This window comes from Rhea pennata, chromosome 8 (genome assembly GCF_028389875.1).
Source record: "Rhea pennata isolate bPtePen1 chromosome 8, bPtePen1.pri, whole genome shotgun sequence".
NCBI classification, from domain to species: Eukaryota; Metazoa; Chordata; class Aves; order Rheiformes; family Rheidae; genus Rhea; species Rhea pennata.
Genome location: NC_084670.1, coordinates 20,633,046 through 20,651,420, shown reverse-complemented (window position 1 = coordinate 20,651,420; position 18,375 = coordinate 20,633,046). Strand labels below are relative to the sequence as shown.

Here is an 18,375-nt window from a genome sequence, read left to right as displayed (position 1 = left end):
TTTATTCTGGAAAGATTGTTTAACTTACTTAACCACATTTGTGTAATTACAAGCATCTAATATATCTTTATTGTACCAATGACATAAGATGTTTTTCAAAATGTCTGCTATATGTTCCAGCTAGCAACTATGTTAGACATCATAAAAATCTGAATACTCTGATGCCACACCTTAGAAAATTAATTGCCTTAGTAAAGCTCTCTTCATCTATACACAAAAATGATCTTTTGTTTTCCACACTTTTCCTCAGATCACCTGCTTTATTTCAATATGTGGTTGATGTTTCTATCTGTAGAAATTAGGAGGTTTTGAATATATTAAGAATATACAAAAGAAAATGTTTTATTCTGAAAAGATTTGGCTGTTCTTCACGAAGATGATCCCATTTCATAGAATCATAGAATCAGTAAGGTTGGAAGGGACCTCTGGAGATCATCTAGTCCAACCTCCCTGCTCAGCAGGGTCACCTAGAGCATGTCAGACAGGGTTGCATCCAGGTGGGCCTTGAGTATCTCCAGAGAAGGAGACTCCAGAACCTCTCTGGGCAACCTGGTCCAGTGCTCCGTCACTCTCACAGGGAAGAAATTCCCCCTCACCTTCAGGTGCAACTTCCTGTGCTTCAATTTCTGCCCACTGCCTCTTGTCCTGTCACATGGGACAACTGAAAAGAGTTTGTCCCCGTCCACCTGACACCTTCCCTTCAGGTGCTTACACACATTGATAAGATCCCCACCTCAGTCTTCTCTTCTCCAGGCTAACAGGCCCAGCTCTCACAGCCTTTCCTCACAGGGCAGATGCTCCAGCCCTCGGATCATCTTCTTAGCCCTTCACTGGACTCTCTCCAGTAGCTCCATGTCTCTCTTGTACTGGGGAGCCCAGAACTGGACACAATACTTGAGATGAAGCCTTGCCAGGGCTGAGTAGAGGGGCAGGATCACCTCCCTCCACCTGCTGGCAACACGCTTCCTAATGCACCTCAGGATACCATTGGCCTTCTCGGCCGCAAGGGCACATTGCTGGCTCATGGTCAACTTGTCATCCACCAGCACTCCCAGGTCCTTCTCTGCAGAGCTGCTCTCCAGCAGGTCACCCCCCAGCTTGTACTGGTGCCTAGGGTTACTTTTCCCTACATGCAGGACTCTGCACTTGCCCTTGTTGAACCTTATGAGGTTCCTCTCTGCCCAAGTCTCCAGCCTGTCCAGGTCTCTCTGAATGGCAGCACAGCCCTCAGGTGTATCAGCCACTCTTCCCAGCTTGGTATCATCAGCAAACTTGCTGAGGAGGCACTCTGTCCCCTCATCCAGGTTACTGATGAAGAAGTTGAACAGGATGGGACCCAGTACTGAGCCCTGGGGACACCACTAGCCACGGGCCTCCAACTGGACTCCACACCACTGATGATGACTCTCTGAGCTCTGCCTTTCAGCCAGTTCTCAATCCACCTCACTGTCCACTCATCTAACTCACACTTCCTGAGCTTGTCTAGGAGGATGTTATAGCAGACAGCATCAGAAGCCTTGCTGAAGTCAAGGTACACAATGTCCACTGCTCTCCCCTCATCTACCCAACCAGTCATTCCATCATAGAAGGCTATCAGGTTGGTTAAGCAGGATTTCCCCTTGGTGAATCCATGCTGGCTACTCCTGATCACCTTCTTTTCCTCCATATGTCTGGAGATGACATCTAGAATGAACTGGCTGACCAGCCTATAGTTGCCTGGGTCCTCCTTCTTGCCCTTTTTGAAGACTGCAGTGACATTGGCTTTCTTCCAATCCTCAGGCACCTCTCCAGTTCTCCATGACTTTTCAAAGATGATGGAAAGCGGCTTGGCAACAACATCCACCAGCTCTCTCAGTACCCATGAATGCATCCCATCTGGGCCCATGGATTTGTGAATGTCAAGCTTGCCCAGAAGGTCTCTAATCCTATCCTCAACCAAAGGAAAGGCTTCCCTTCTCCAGACTTTCTCCCTTACTCCCGTCCAGGCTACGGGATTCATGGGGGCTGCCTTTAGCAGTGAAGACTGAAGCAAAGGCGGCATTCAGTAATTCTGCCTTCTCTGTATCCCTTGTTACCAGGGCCTCCGCCCCATTCAGTAGTGGGCCCACATTTCCCCTAGTCCTCCTCTTGCTGCTGATGTATCTGAAGAAGCCCTTCCTACTGTCCTTGACATCCCTTGCAAGACTCAATTCCAGCTGGGCCTTAGCCTTCCTCGCAGTATCTCTGCATGCTCTGACTGCATTCCTATAATTCTCCCAAGTAGCCTGTCCCCTCTTCCCCGTTCTGTGTATTTTCTTCTTCTGTCTGAATTTGGCCAAGAGCTCCTTGCTCACCCATGCAGGTGTCCTGCCTCTCTTGCTGCACTTCTTACTCATAGGGATGCAGCACTCGAGCTTGGAGGAAGTGATGTTTGAATACTAGCCAGCTCTCCTGAACCCCGCTTCCTTCTACGGCCTTAACCCATGAGATTCCTCCAATTAGGTCTCTGAAGAGCCTGAAGTCTGCTCTCCTGAAGTCCGAAGTTGCAACCAAGCTTGTTGCCTTACTTCTTTCCTGCAGGATCCTGAACTCCACCATCTCGTGGTCACTGCAGCCAAGGCTGCCCCCAACCTTCACATCTCTAGCCAGTCCCTCTCTGTTGGAAAGGACACAATCCAGCAGGACACCCTTCCTTGCAGGCTTCTCCACCATTTGTGACAAGACGTTGTCATCAACACATTGCAGGAGCCTCCTGGACTGTTCGTGCCTTGCTGTGTAGTCCCTCCAGCTGATGTCAGGGTGGTTGAAGTCCCCCATGAGAACCAGGGCCTGTGATCATGAGGCTACCTCCAGCTGTCTATAGAAGGCCTCATCAACTTTCTCTTCCTGGTCAGGTGGCCTGTAGTAGACACCACAATAGCGTCCCCATATTGGCCTGCCCTTTGGTCTTTACTCATAAGCTCTCAACTGCTTCCTCCTCCTCCCCACCTAGGCAGAGCTCGATGCATTCCAGCTGCTCTCTCACATAAAGAGCAACTCCACCACCTCACCTTCCTGGCCTGTCTTTCCTAAAAAGCACATAGCCATCCATGACAGTGTTCCAGTCATGTGAGCTATCCCACCATGTCTCCGTGACTGCTAATCAGTCAAGCCACAAACAACTGTTTCATCTCTCTACTACCTCAGTTAAAACTTCAGCAAAATTAGCTCTGCTACCTACTCTGAAAGCCAGCAAGTCAGTTCCTAGCTGGAGAGGGAAGAGCCCCAAAGTGCTTTGTCATCAGATCTCCTTCCCTTTAAAGCCCAGAGTTGTAGGCTTCAGTGCCCATGCTATGGAGAGAATATAGCTTCTCCATGACACAGCTGCTACTTGTTTGGTAAGCCAACATGTATTTCTAAATGATGAAGGCTAGCAGATGTACAAGAATAATTTTTCGCTCAATATTTGTATTTCTGACTTTTTGGTAAAAGTCTTGCATCTTCTAAAATTCATCTAAAGAACTGATTCTCTTTGTGTGTGCTTTCAAACCTGTTGCAGAGACTGAAATTAGACAAATTATTCCTTTTGCTCATTTTATTGTTTAAAAACTCTATTTTCACTGTCTTATTCTGCTTTGGTGTCTAAGGCTACTATCATACTGTTGTTTGCAGTAGTTTTTCAAAGGTTATTTTAAGACATCCCAGAACTTTTCCTCTCGAAGAATAGAAATTTTATATTTTTGGCATCTGCACAAAAAGAAAAGTTTGGTTACTTCTAATGCTCTTCAAAATATTATACATATTTTACACTCATCTACCTACCTTCTTTTAACACTTGAATGTGTTTTTGGAACCATAGAGCAGCCAAACTTTATTTATTAGTTATGAATTCTGAAAAATTCATATTCATGACGAATGAAGTTGACATCTGTAGGGAAGCCTTTGAATATAACATTCAGGAACAAAGTTCCCTTAAAATAGACAATACAACAGCCCTTTGGTAGCTGGCAAACTCAGGCTACAGCTAGATTTGGGACAGATGGGGTCTTCAGCATACCTCATGGCTCTGACCTTGCATTTGTCTAAACTGAGGTTTCACCCTGGATTATAGTTCATTCTTGGCCTCTGCAAGAGAGATCCTCTTCTGGAAACCACCTGGAGACTCCAAGTTTCATTCTGACTTGGAATTAAAATGTGTTGAGGGCAGAGACCAAGTCTCAGAAGCTGGAAAAAAATTCAGCCTTTGGCTATATGCTCAGAGTGGCAAAAGCTTAGCAGCCAAGAGAGCTATTATTTGCCATAATAAGAAGCCTGAGATTGAGTATGGTGACTGACAGAGCTCATTGAGGCATTTTTCTTCTGAGGATTATCAGAAGAGCAAGGTAACCTCTTCTGAATTTATTTATTTAAAAAAATAATTGTTAAATTTTTAAATAATTCTATTTTTAAGATTCACATTGACATTCCCTCTTTAAAAAATTGATAACCACAGCAGTACTCTCTCTTGTCAGATATGCTCTTTGAAGTTGTATTATTAGCATGAACTAATGCTAGCAACTACAGACATTATGTATCCCCTGTTACTACCTAGTGGTTTTTACAGGACTGAAGTAGCTTCTGAATAGGGTTTAGTTAGGTGAATAAAATACTTTTGCATCATAAGGAACTAGTTGGAGGGGTGGAGGGGCATGATCTGCTAAACAAGCAAAAATCCATGTTTTCACCATTTTTCATTCACCTAGGTCTGATATCATTGCATGATGCAGTTTTCCATATCTCTGCTGTGTACCTAAAGAAGTCGAGTGTTTGGCAAGTTTATAAAATCTGAACAGCACTGTCAATGTTCCTGGATGAGACATGAGCTTTGTATTTCAACGAAATCTTCCTCTAGTGCTTAATCAGGCCCAAAGATTAAATATCACAAAAAAAATCTATAACTGGGATATGGAGGTAAATTATGAAATCAGAATATATTTCTGTTCATTTGGCATTTGTTAGCCTTACTTTGACAGGCCACGACAACCTTCTGTCATCATCACAACATGCGTGTTTGTATGCTTTAAAACTATGTAGACATATCCAAATATCCCTAAAAGTATTCTCAAACATTGGTGGAGCCCTTCCAAGTAACTTTCCATGTATTATAGGAATAAAGTTACACATTTCAATTATTTAACATGATACATATTTATATATGAGCAAGTATGCACTGGAGATATGGAAGACTCTTGGATGCTGACCTGCAATTCAGCTATTCTCCTGCTATGATATATATTAGTATTTTAATATTGAATATATATTTTCAAGTCAGATCCTGAAGTTCATATTTGATTTTTATTCACTTCTGGCTCTGGTAAAGTCCCACTGATTTCAATTTCAGCTTCCTGTGTAAGAAACAAGTCACACTCAGCAAGGACTTAGGATCCTGTCTTTAGGATCTGACTCACTCTCTTCGTTATGCCTGAGCATTAAGCGTAATCATGTTTCCTGATTTTTTATTTCAGAAACTACCTAGTTTTGGGCCTTACCTGGAACAACGCAAACAGATAATAGCTGAGAGCAAGATTAAACTGAAGAAACAGAGCACAGCTGCTTTGCTCCCCCTGAAAAAGCATTTTGTTCCAAAGAAGCCCATTCCAGCTATCAAGGTAACTAAGATATGTGCTTATGTATAAGAAGTGATCAGCCATCAGGCAGTTGACATGCACAGTCATTTCTAGCAGTTTGAGTTGGTTATTACTGCTTTTAAGCTTTTTAGAGGGCATCAAAGACAACTATTTATGCAGACTTTCTAGCTTTTAACCAAAATTGATGGGAAATGATTTACGACACACATGTATAGGTATTTCCTTAATGTCATTTTCAAAATCAAGATGTTCAGGCAGTGAAATGGGAACTGTAGAACAAGGCATGAGTAATGCCTTGAAGAATGAAGTAAAACTATTAATAATTTCCTTTAATTTGAATGCAACAACATGAGCTCAGTTCTGCATGTTACTTTTTGATAATTTGTGATGTGCTAAATACCTCCATCTCTCATGCAGGATCAATGGAAAAAAGCTGGTACAATTCAGTACCTATGAAAACTAAATCCTTGGTTTTCAAAATTGACCTTTAAAGCTGGAAAATTCTTGCTTAATAACTGATTCGCCATCCACAATGAGTAAGTGTCAAGGTGAAAATAAAACCTATGACCCCATCATGGATAGGTAACTTTCACCATATGATCAGCCCTGTATGAATTAGAACTATAGAATAGAATCATAGAATTCAGAAGGTTGGAAGGGACCTCTGGAGATCATCTAGTCCAACCCTCAAGCAAGTGGCCCATACGGGGATCGAACTTACGACCTTGACATTGTTGGCACCATGCTCTAACCAACTAAGCTAAAAATTCTTGCAAAAATAAGGCCAAAGATAAAACATGTGATCAACGGCCCAAAATAACACATATGATTCCAAAGGGAATATTGCAGAATTTACCAGCATATGCAGCATCGGAAGCTGGTTGATACAATGTAGAACAGATCAAGGACAATTTTTGAGTCATCATCTTGTCTAACTTGAAGAGTTTGCCACTTCTGTAGACCTCCTTACTTTTTGGGCCTGATGATTGTTTTGGTTTATACCATGCTATTGCAAATAGCTTCCTTCCTCTTGTGCTGAGGTTCCCTTCTTTATGTATATGAAAGGATCCAAAGAACAGCAATATACTTTTTCTCTTTGACAATGATGAACATTTTCAAAGACTGCTTGACCTCAAAGGTTTTATGGTTTTATTCTCTTTGCAGGGAGAGTATTGATGTTGGGGATAAGAGAAAGAAACAGCAACAACCAATAACTGCATTTTCAATGAGATAGCTTGCTTCTAAAAACAACAGAAAACCAAAAAAACTAATACCATCCAAAAGCAAACAAACAGAATGAAGGAAAAAGTTTAGCAAGAGGGAAAGACAGACATAAAAACTTGAAAAAAACATAAATAAAAACTTGAGGTCAATAATTTATCAAGCCCAGCTCCAAGTACAAAACCAAAAAAGGAGACTGGTTAAAAAGAAGAAAAGAGGCCCTACTTCAGGGAAGATAAAATGAATTTCCCAAAACAGAAGCTTCTGTTTATAAAGACATTGAATGCTTTTATGTGGTGTCTCTGAGGAGCTTCTCAGAGGAATCAGGTTAGCCTTAATTTAAACAAGACTGAAGCAATTAGGAGAAGGTAGGAATCACCAAAGTGGATTCATGAGTCTTTCAGCTCAACCACCTCTTTAGACAGGAATGTTTAAACCATAATGAGAAAAACAGCAATGAGGAGGCCCACTAAGGAACAGTGGTATACCTGGATTTTTCTTTAAGTTAGGGAACTTGTTACTCCAAAAGGAAGTGTTAGCAAAGTTTATTATTAATAGATCCATCCACAAGATTTTGTGGAGAAAATCTGCCGGGAACATTCAGAATATTCATTAAAGAGGATAAGTGAAGCTTAATGAAGAAAGGTGACTCTGATACCCTTCCCTGACCACAAGTTCACCACAGGGGAAGTCAAACGAGCTCATGGAGTGGTTTTATCTGTAACTGTCCAAGAACTGTTCTCGTTTAGAACTATCAGCTCCCATACCATCTGCAGTGCTGTCCTGACTGATCCTACGAACGAGCAAGGGATGTGTGTTGTTTGTGCAGACTGGGTATCCCTGTGTTGGGAAGTGTCCACCTGTGCCATGCGAGAAGCGTGGCGATGCTGGCCCAGCAGCGGCGCGGGGCAGGCAGTGGTGCTGTGCTTGCAGAGGCTGTTGGGCCCTGCAAATCCCTACATGTGAGAGCTGCAACCCAGCACTCAGCACAAGGGCCCGGCGGGTGCCTTTGGCTGGTTGTTCTCCCCTCTGGCATGTACCATGGCAGTGCTCGCAGGCAAGGGTGCAATGTAGAGTTGAATCCTGGGATTTTCCCTTCATTCTGGGAAATGCTTTTAAATGATTTATGTGTTAAATTTAAATTTAAATGTTTTATTGATTCTTAAGCGTACATGTGTGTACATATGTCTGTGTTTGTGCGTGTATGTGTTTTATGACTGTTAATCTACAAGGTTTTCAGGGGCAAACTGGTGGACCACCTCTCTCTTGCAGCAAAATGGGCGGATGGCTACATAGCATCAGCTCTGGCCCATTGTGAAAGCCTGACTTTTAAATGGGTTAAGCCTCTAAATCCTTTCAACGCTTACAGCTATTCCCAACCTACCTCCAGTTTTCTGGAGCAATGGAGAAGTAGGTACTCTAGAAATATGGAAAGGACCTAAGAGCTGGCAGTCCTTAAAACAGCAATGTCCCTTGGTTTGGCTGGCTATGTTTTTGAAGACTTGCAGCAAATTTCCTGATGCCTGCCTAGAACTGCCTCATCTGTCTGATCTGCTGTTGGGTTGGTGATATGTAAATTCCAACATTTGTTTAAATTCTACCCACTGCCAAAATGCCTTTTTTATAGATTTAAAAACCCTCTGTGATTATCCAAAATCTAATTTATTTTTTGGATGGCTTTTCCCATAGCTTTTCTCTTTATTTTCTCTATTTTTCAATATTAATTGAAACTTCGTACTTTGATATTCAGCAGAGTAGTTTCTTTTTGCACTTTTCTGTAATATGAGAATTCCTGCAGTGCTCAGATGTATGCCCTGGATCTTTTCTTTTTAGTTGAACTTCTGTAGCGTTCCCATGCATGTCCCTGCACCTCAGGTTACCTCCTTATTACTTTAATTTTCTTTCTTTATATCTTTTCTGTGCTTTTTTCCTAATATTTTAGTTCTTTGTCCTTGAGGGCCTATACCATAATATTTGGTCACCATTTATCTGCTTATTGTATTCTTTTTTTCCTCTGTATAGGTTGCCCTGTTCAGTAAGTTTAAACTATTTTAAACTTTCTGACATAGCTTTGCTTATCAGCTTAGCTAGGACATGATACGTTGTCTCATCTGTTGAAAAAATATCCATAGTGTCCCTGAAGCTTACATTCCTCCAGTTTGAAGTTTTTCACTTATGTATGTAGCAATATGTCTACATGGTCTTTTGCACATGTATGCAAGTCAGCTGTACTGATGGCAGCATCTGGCTGGAAGCCATCTAGTCACATTTACTCCAGCACTGTGCATAATCTATAAAGCTCTCCGGAGAGGTAAGGTATATGCCTAAGCACAGCACTATTCTGCCATAACAGTGTACCATTTGGAGCATTCCTGGCCTGCATCCAGGTGCTTCACCACGTGAGTAGATTTATCTTGTGTTTGCCTGCCTGCAAAAGATGATGTGGTCATGATCTTCATCATGAACTTACTTATGTCAGGTGGAACTACGTGTCTGGGCCTACTTTTTCCTCTAGAGTAACTCTACAGCCATGATTTATGGGACTCTGAGTCTGCTTCTCCAAGTATTGGCTCCAACATGAATCAGAGCAATACGTGTATGCTGTATGCAGTAGCCCATAATGATCCCTTCCCTAGCAGAGTACCTCAGAAGGTATTCTCGTTAGACACGACAGCTTAAGCAGATTTGTTTATCAGCTGTGTGCCGACATCCTAGGGTCAATCTTCTTTTCCTTGCCCCTTCTGATTGCCAAAAGACAGCTTAAACGGGTTGTGTAATGACTGGTGTTGAGCTAGTAGCCCAAAACAGAGGAAGGACACCGTGCTACTGTATGTAAAAGTTCTCCAGAGTTTTCTTTAATTTTATTTAAACTAAAGTTAGTGTTGACTTCAAAGTCCTCTTGTTCAAACCTTTTCCTGGAACACAGACAAGCATATTAAACATCATATATAAATCAGAAAATTGAGGCACTTTCTTCTGTTAATATTTTGCCTTTTCCGAACATTGATCATTATATTCCAGCTCTTTATTTCTTTTTATTTCTGATTAGCCAACTTGTTTAGACAACTCCCGATCCCACTTCATGGCTGCTTAATTTCTTGTGAAAAAGCCTGTGTCAGAAGCTCACTGAAATGTAAAATTTACCAATTGGTTCTTTTGTATTTATTGCTTCACAGTGTATATAAAGAATTGTAATAGATCCAAGAAGCACAATTTTCCTTTACAAAAGCCATATTGAGTTATGTAGTAAAGGTTCATTTGAGTTATTGTCTAAGTCTGCCTTTAATTAGTACTGCAACTGTTTTACTTGATTTACTGAAATAAGGCTTAGAGGTCTCTAAATCTCAGAGCACATTTAGTAACTCTTTTAACTACTGGCAAAGTATTTGTAATCTTTCAATATAATGTTAGTTTTAATGAGATTACATATTTTTGTTAGCCCCTTTACATTAAATTCACTTTGGCCAAGTACTCTGTTGTCCTGGTGGCTTATTCTTCTTAATCTATTTTTTCCCAACTTTTCTTCTTTTGTTGTCCCTATCTTTGATAGTACTTCACCTTTATTACCAAAAAAGAGTGGGCGGAAGGCAGGTATCTCCCCAAAGGAGATAAAAGATTGGTACAGACAAGTCATTTAGTTTCTCTGCAACATTTCATCCTCTTTCAACGCTCTCTTTATTCCCTAGTAAGGGCATTTCTGTGGAGGCCCTTGTTCTTTCACAACCCATTGAATTCTGAGAACTGCACAAACACCTCATAAACAATAATGAACTAATGGAGTACTTGGCTCAAGCGCAGAACTATATGTTGGATGATTTGTTGAAGATCAAGGCTGAGGCTCTTCCTTAGGAAAGGCTGCTGCTCAGGAGAGGCAGAGCTCAAAGCCTGTTGCTCTGCCAATTACTCCATGGTCCCCACCTGCAGTTTTTGGCAGCGTCATGTGCCCAGCAGTCCCAGTCAGCGAACCTTTCTGCTGAACATTATGTAACATGCCTAAGTGTTTTATGGGTTCTCAAAAGGTGCTCTAAAAGCACAGGCATACATGCTCCCTTTGAACTTCCTATATGACACTCAATACCTGGCTTGTGCATGACCTTCTAGCTAGAGGGTTGTGCTGTCCCTCATCTCTAGAGCAGATGGAGTGGGGTCTATGTGAAGCTAGAGATTTGTGGCCCACAAGGCAACTGAAGAACCATGCCTGAACTGAGAGTTATATTTGCAAATATAGGTTTACTAGTGATGGCTAATGAAAAGCTAATCACCATAAAATGTTTGATATATTAACATTAAAAATGCAACTACAGTAATAAAAGTAGCATGTAAAAATAAGAACATCCTACTGAACAGATCTGTTCCTTGTGTGTACTCAAAACCGCATCTGCTTAGCTTAGTGACAGAATGAATTTTTCCTGTACTCATTAGTAACATAAAACTAATGGATTCTGTTCTCATTCTCACCATAGCAACAGAATTCTCTGCCAATGCCAGTTGCAGGACTAAATTCCTTTCCCAGTTTTTGGTGTAGTTTTTTTGAGAAGAGTGGGACAGCACAGCAGTAACCTAAAGGAGCATTCAAAGTCATTGAGATTGCAAAGGTGTAACTTAGGACAAAATTTAACTTTCAGATTTTTTTTATTGCTGCTGATAATGCACAAGGCAGAAAGAACACAGCTTGACTTTCACAACCTGGCTTCTGTTTGCAGGTCTGGCAGTTGGCAAAAAAATCATTATACGGTAAACAGTGCAAATTTGATCTGGAGGCCATGGAGAGTTAGTAAGTGTGGAATCCCCTAGCGCCATTTTAGACAGTCACTTTTTAGAGTGAAACCTCACTTTAAACTGTGAAAGCTGATTATTTCTTGCTGCCCTGTTTATTTTGTTCCAAATGTTTGTGATTTGATGGAAGCAAGAAGCTCTGAGATAGTTTAAGAATCTGTAAAAGAGTGCACCTGCAAAACATTTTTAAGTACTTGTACTTTTTTAGTCAATAAAATCTTGAAACTTGGCAGTTGAATAAAGATATAGTTCTTGCTTGAGAGAAAGAAGTGATTAAAAGACACATCATGCAGGAGTGTAAATGAGCTGTAGGTCATTGACACAGTCTTTAGAAATCACTTCCAGGCCTCTAAAGTGCCATCATCCTCCCTACCTGGGATCCCAGGCCCCACAAAGTATATTTTGTGAGCTGTGAGAAGTGAGACTTGGTTACAAATTCAACAATATGACACATGCATTGATTTTGTTATTCCCTTTGTAGGTTTTATGGCTTGAAAAATCCATTTTGATCATGTTCTTCTAAGCAACCATTTCAGTACCTTTCCTCAGCTTGCTTACCTAATGCTATCCTAAAATTTGGTCCGTCTCCCTCCTGTCCCCCAGCCACCTCCCTGGAAGGCCATTAACCACCGTACTCCTTTCCTATTGAAAAACGCTTTTCTAATTTTCAGCTTTAAATTTATTCATGGCTGGCTTATAACCATGTGTTCTTGTGCCAACATTGTCATTTAGCTTAACTAGCTCTTTTCCCGCCCTGAGGTATATATAAAGAGACATCATACCCTGCTCTGCCTTCATCTTGCTAGGATAAACATCCTGTTAGGCTTTTTTTGTGTCCTTTTGGAAGTAAGATCCTCCATCCCCTGATCATCTGAGTATCTTTTCTCTGGAATCCTGCATGAGCTTTGTTTTCTTTTTTTATTTTAACATCCAACCCCTACTTAAAGAATACAGATGTGAACATGTCCCTGGGAAAATTGTGCTGGGTTAATTAATTATGCTGTTTAAATGTCTGCCTGCTTTCTAGTTGGGGTTTTTGTATCTTAAGCTCCCAGCCCTGCATTTTGTGATGCCTTTGTCTGTTAGATTAAAAAGCCCTTCACTACTGGGAATCTCCCCATGTAGATACCTTTAAAACATGAGCAGACAGTGAAAAGCTACTTCACTGTATGTTGCACAGGTTTTATATCATTTATTCAAACTCTGAAATACAAAGACACAGTCTAGTACTTGCAGACACCACATGCGTTTGTGACATACAGTGGAAGGTTTGGAGGCTGTATACACAAGAGAGAGGCTTTTAGGATACTTAATATTGCTGGAGGCAGCAGACTACACAAAAACACACATATATGTTTTGAAATCTGTAACAAGTATGATACAGACACACCTACAGGAAACTTGCAAAAATCTAGAGCAGAATTCTACAATTACAATTTCTAAACTATGGTACAGAATACTATAGAAACCTGAGAACCATAGCAACCAGAAAACTGCTGAGCAATTCCCAGTAAATCATGAACATTTCTGAGTAAGACATGGAAATGAAAATACAGGAGTGTGGGCAGTTCTCCTAAGGGATTATATTTGATTGAGTTACTGTAGCTCATCAGTGGAGGCACAGTAAAGGGCTGTGTGCTCAAGCCTAGCCCTTTGCAATAGCGAAGTAAAAGGTATTAGCTTAAACACTTTTGTGATGGTTAATTGACCTTTAATAGTGGTTTAAGCAAACAGATTTTACTTCAAATTTGCAATGAATTTGGACCATGCACATAGTCAGCTTGCACAGTTCTGGTGATGAGTGCTAACTCATTAAGCTGTGATAACTTGCTCACTTGCAGTAGAATTTCCTTGTCCTTCCTCCCGGATTGGGGATATAGCTGAATTGCGAACTCATCTGTCATTAATAGCAACTTTCTTTTCCCATAGATCTTACCACTGTATCCAATGAACTAGAAGTTTGTCTCATTGCATAAAGATATTCTTATGATTTAAATGATCAAGGCCAGGGAGGCCTCAGTGTTAAAATTTCTCTGAAATGAATGGGAGCCATTCATTCAGAAAGTAGAATTGTTGCAAGTTTTTGGCAGAATCAGGAAGACATAGTTGGACCCATTTTTGCGTTAATTCGTGTAGCAAAGCTTTCCTTTAGAGGTAACATTGATAAAGTCATACTGCCTTTTTTCCTTTGAGGTAGCATAGGAAGAGTCATTGATGCTTAGTGTGTTCGAAAATAAAGCTGTCCAAAATAATATATGCAATGAAAATTTAAGTTACTGTAATCCAATTCTTCTGCAATTTTCTAATTAAGAATTGAAAACAATATAGAGCATTGTATGTGATTATAGATTATATAGGTTAAATATAGTGTATTACTACAAGCTTGAAGTGTTTGCTAACCATTTCAGAACACTTTCTGACTGATAGGAATAAGATAAGTATTGCTTGTTCAAAAAATATTGAGAAACAGAATATGAAAAGAAATTCTTATCATGTTTCTTGGTCATGCAAGACCAAAGGTAAAGACTTTGAAGCTTGTAATTCTAGACAGACTTGTCTGTGTCTCGTATTTGGCTTGATGTTGAGAGTTTTTCAATTGACTTGGATCAAGTTCCATAATGAAAATCATAATGACTTCTTGGTTTATTACGGTAGCATGATTTTGAAGCCAGTTCTGCTCACCTATAACTCAGTGAAATTTCTCTAACACTTAAGAGTTATTCCTGGTTTTGCAGTGAAAGTAAAATGTATAGTTGCATCATATAACCTTCACTTACTGACCTTAGTATTTTTTTTAACAATATAGAATCCTGTATTTAAAATCTGGTTTGATTTCAACATGGGAATTGTTGTTGAAGCCCATTTAGTAACCTCAGAAAATATCCAGTCAGCCAATATAGTACTACCAATATCACTACCATGAAGCAAGTCTTTTAAAGTGCAGCAGTGTCTATCATCTGTCCATCACCTGTGCTATCCTACCCGTGTAGTCTGAACAACCTGGGACTTGTCCCATCTCTACCATTGACTCAGTGCAGTAGAACTGCCACTGACCTGTGCACTTCCCCTTACGTAAAGCAGGAATGGTTTGCAGTCTGTTTTGTCCCAGCAGCTTCTTTCAGAGATGAGGTCTTCCCCTTGTCGTACATACCCATACTCTGGCCTTGTCATGCACATTTTAAATTTGCAGCACAGATATATAAGATTGATCACACAAACCTCCATTTCTGCATCTCCTAACTGTGAAGTTTACAGAACTGAATCCAGATTTGCAGGATCAGCCCCACATCTTATTCTTTTACAGTATTTACAATAAACTGATGATCTTCATGTCATTAGCTCATCTTTCTAAAGAAAGAAAAGCAATTATTGTTCTCTTTGACGTTTTTTTTGATCATGCCCCTTTCTTTTCTTCATGTGAGTTCTTAAATCCATGCTAATGAAAAACAGCCAAGGATGATCAGCTTGTTTGTGTGACGTGTTTGTGTCACTCCTCTTTTGTGCTCCGTTTTGCTTCTTGAAGCTTCACATAATAATGGCAAAACATAGATGAATTAAAATAGCATATTCAAAATCAACTGCTAAATGTGTAACTTATTTGTATACAGATATATATTTTAAGTGCTGCCTGTGTTTGAAATGTTCCTGTATGGAGCATCCTTTGTCTGTATTTTACAGGATATATGACGCTTGGCAACTTGGACATTTATAAAAATCCTAAACACCATCACAATGATAGCTAAATCTTTCTTACTAAAATACTAGAGTGTGCTCCTACACAGCTATAGAAACAATTTAGCTATTTCTAAATGAGTCAGTAACCTTTTTTTCCTAGGATGTAATTGGAAAAGCACTGCAGTATATTGGAGCATATGGCGAACTAAGCAACACAGAGCAAGTTGTGGCTCTGATTGACGAGGAAATGTGTATCAACTGTGGCAAATGTTACATGACCTGTAATGATTCTGGCTACCAGGTAAGGGCACAGCTGTAATTAGCAGCAAGACACAATGAGTTATCTTTCTGCTGCTGGGAAGAAAGAATTCACCTTCTGTTAATGAGCAGGTGGTAAAAACAGATGTCTAAAATACTGGATTCTAACCCCAGCATGCTCCCAGGCTATGCCACACGAGGCCTGTCTGAGCCATCTGTACAGCGGTGGGGACACCGCTCAGCCAGGCATGGTCTGGAGGGTCGCACCTCACCGTCTCTCTCGAGGTCGCTCTCCTGTCTCGCCCTAACTGCACATGGGAACTGGGATTCTTTTTAAGAGGAAGAAAGTGAAGGAGACCCGTTTCAGGTGGCAGTAAATACAGTTCTTTGGAGATCTTCAAGTACATGAAAGAGACCAGGAAGAATGCACCCAGTCCCGCTCCCAGGACCTGGGGACACAGGAGACGTTCTCATTGACAAATGCCTTTTAAGAAAGCCAGCTGGTATTCCATCTAACTGAAGTTGAACCAATGCAGGTTTCAGGCAGGTGGTACAAATCCTTTCTCCAAGATACCTGCCAGGGTTTAGAGCAGTAGGTTGAAAATTGCATCATTTCTGTGGCAATCATTGTGACCAAAAGATAGACAATTTTGAGCTGGGGTTGCTGTTGCTAGCAAACTACTTCTTTTTGCAGTGTATATTAGCATAAGTTGTAGGGAATGTTTTCTTTATCTTTAATTCAGTCTATTCAATAGTAAGTCTGATGATTTTAACTACATACAGTAAAAAAAGATGTCTTCCCATTTAAAATCAACCCCTGCAATTACAAAAAGCATTTCAAAGCAAAGGTAGACATTTTTTTCCTGCTGATAAGAGAAAATTAATGCTGTATCTAAACCAGATTAGATTATTACGGTAGTCCTTTAACTATCTAAATTTATTCTTGACAGTGCAATCTTTACTGCTTCTCCTTCCATCAGATTTTCCAGTGAAGTGGAAGATGTAGCCTTTGGAGAGTAAAAGACTGTGTTCTCATTTAGTGTAACTTTTTTTTCTGTAACAGAAAATAATAATACCTGGCACCAAACGAACCAACACTTAAAATCCCGGGGGGGGGGGGGATTTCTCAGCAGGAAGAATGCTTTTCCCATCTACTTAATTGCAAAGAAATCAAAAGTCCCCCTCCTCCTCCACTTCAAAAAATCATCTGCTTTATGCTGATCTTTGTTTCCAAAATGGCCATGCTGCTCTGCAGAGCTGCCACCTTGTAGGAGAGAAGCAGAAGAGCTTTCCTTGACTTGAAGTTAATGCTGTAGTCCTAAATTCCTCTACCTCTGAACCTTCTTTCAAGATGCGCATTGTTATTAGGGAAAGAGGAATGAGCCCTTTTCAAACACGCACAAACCAAAGCTTGCTTTGTCCTCAAGCTAAACTAAAACTTGTAGATTCACGGCAGTTAATGCGTACTTTGTGCTCTTGCTGGTTGCTACAGCAACTTCTGTGCTTCCCTGATAGCGAAGCCCCAGCGTCTCAAACCTGCCTTTGGAGCAGACCTGCAGAAGCACCTAGGAATAACCTATGTCCCCTCTTGCTCCCCTAGTTGCTGAGGGTAGTGAGGGAGATTTGCTAAGACACCACTTGTTTGCAGATCAGTGAGAGTTTGGCTTTAAGGCCTGACCTTTCCTTCCTGAAACTCTTAAAAGTAAATTCAACCAAACATTTTTTATTTTTACTTCTCTAGGTTTGTTTCTTAGAGGCTTTTGCAGTTGTGTGATGCTTTTGTTTTTGCTTTTAATTGGCATTTCCATTATAGCAAGGGCTTATTTCATTGAGACAGCAATTGTTATTTTACATTGAAATACACTCATCACTAGTTGGTAATGAGGATTCACTGCACGGAAACATGAGAAATAAAGCAAGCTCTGCCTGCCCAAAACACAGATATCCCTTTTGAAGATTTGCAAAGAAAAATAATCACATGAGGCACAGCATGCTGTATTTGTCACTACCTTCTATTAAATTAGATTGTTTATGCTGTGCCAAAAATAAAAGTCAAAGGAACGCATGAGAGCGTTTGCAGCCAGCGTTGTGTTGAATCCATACAAGAATGTCCTGATATCTCCTGTGAACTAATAAACCTGCTGAATTGCTATGCTACGAAATATTTTCTTCTCACGAAGGAGACTATCCCTCTTGGTTGTTTAAGCATCATTGGGCAAACTCATCCTTCCCTAACCAGCCCTTGTAGCAGTGAGCTTTCACTGAGATACAATTTGGCCCCTATTTCTATTCTGAAGTGTTGGGGGGTTGTTTTTTGTTTTCCTGCCAGTTACAGTTGCTATAGCTGCAGTGCAGAATCACACAAAGATGTCTCCAAGCGCTGTAGTACGGGAAGCGCAGACACTAAAATGGGAGCAGTTTTGACCTTTTCCATGAGTGACATCAATAATGTTTATTTCTGTTCGCAGGCTATACGGTTTGATCCCGAAACCCACCTGCCCACGGTTACTGACGCTTGTACCGGCTGCACCCTGTGTCTCAGCGTCTGCCCGGTTATTGACTGCATCCGCATGGTTTCCAGGACAACCCCGTACGAACCAAAGCGAGGGCTGCCCTTAGCGGTGGACCCCGCGTGTTGAGGTGACGGGTCCGACAGCTCGTGTGAACTTTACGGTTCTTTGATGCAATTGATTTGCTTTCTAATTAGTACTTGAAAGTCTGCTCTTATAAAAAAATGTAATATTGATAGCCATTACAAGGAACACTGTTTTTTCCAATTATTATTTTTATGACAATTAAGTTTTTAAATTACAGGAAGGCAGTAATTAGTCAGTCATAGCTGTCAGTTGTCCATTATTTG

At 40.6% G+C, this 18,375-nt stretch overlaps 1 protein-coding gene across 1 annotated transcript in view; it reads left to right on the top strand.

Annotated features, from left to right (window-relative positions):
• DPYD (dihydropyrimidine dehydrogenase) overlaps nucleotides 1–18,154 on the top strand; it is a 342,976-nt gene extending 324,822 nt beyond the window's left edge. Inside the window, exons 21-23 of the mRNA XM_062581637.1 lie at nucleotides 5,463–5,606; nucleotides 15,418–15,558; nucleotides 17,984–18,154. Of these exons, the coding sequence (XP_062437621.1) occupies nucleotides 5,463–5,606; nucleotides 15,418–15,558; nucleotides 17,984–18,154 (456 nt within the window). The remainder of the gene's footprint in view (nucleotides 1–5,462; nucleotides 5,607–15,417; nucleotides 15,559–17,983) is intronic.
• The last annotated feature ends 221 nt before the right edge of the window (nucleotides 18,155–18,375 follow it).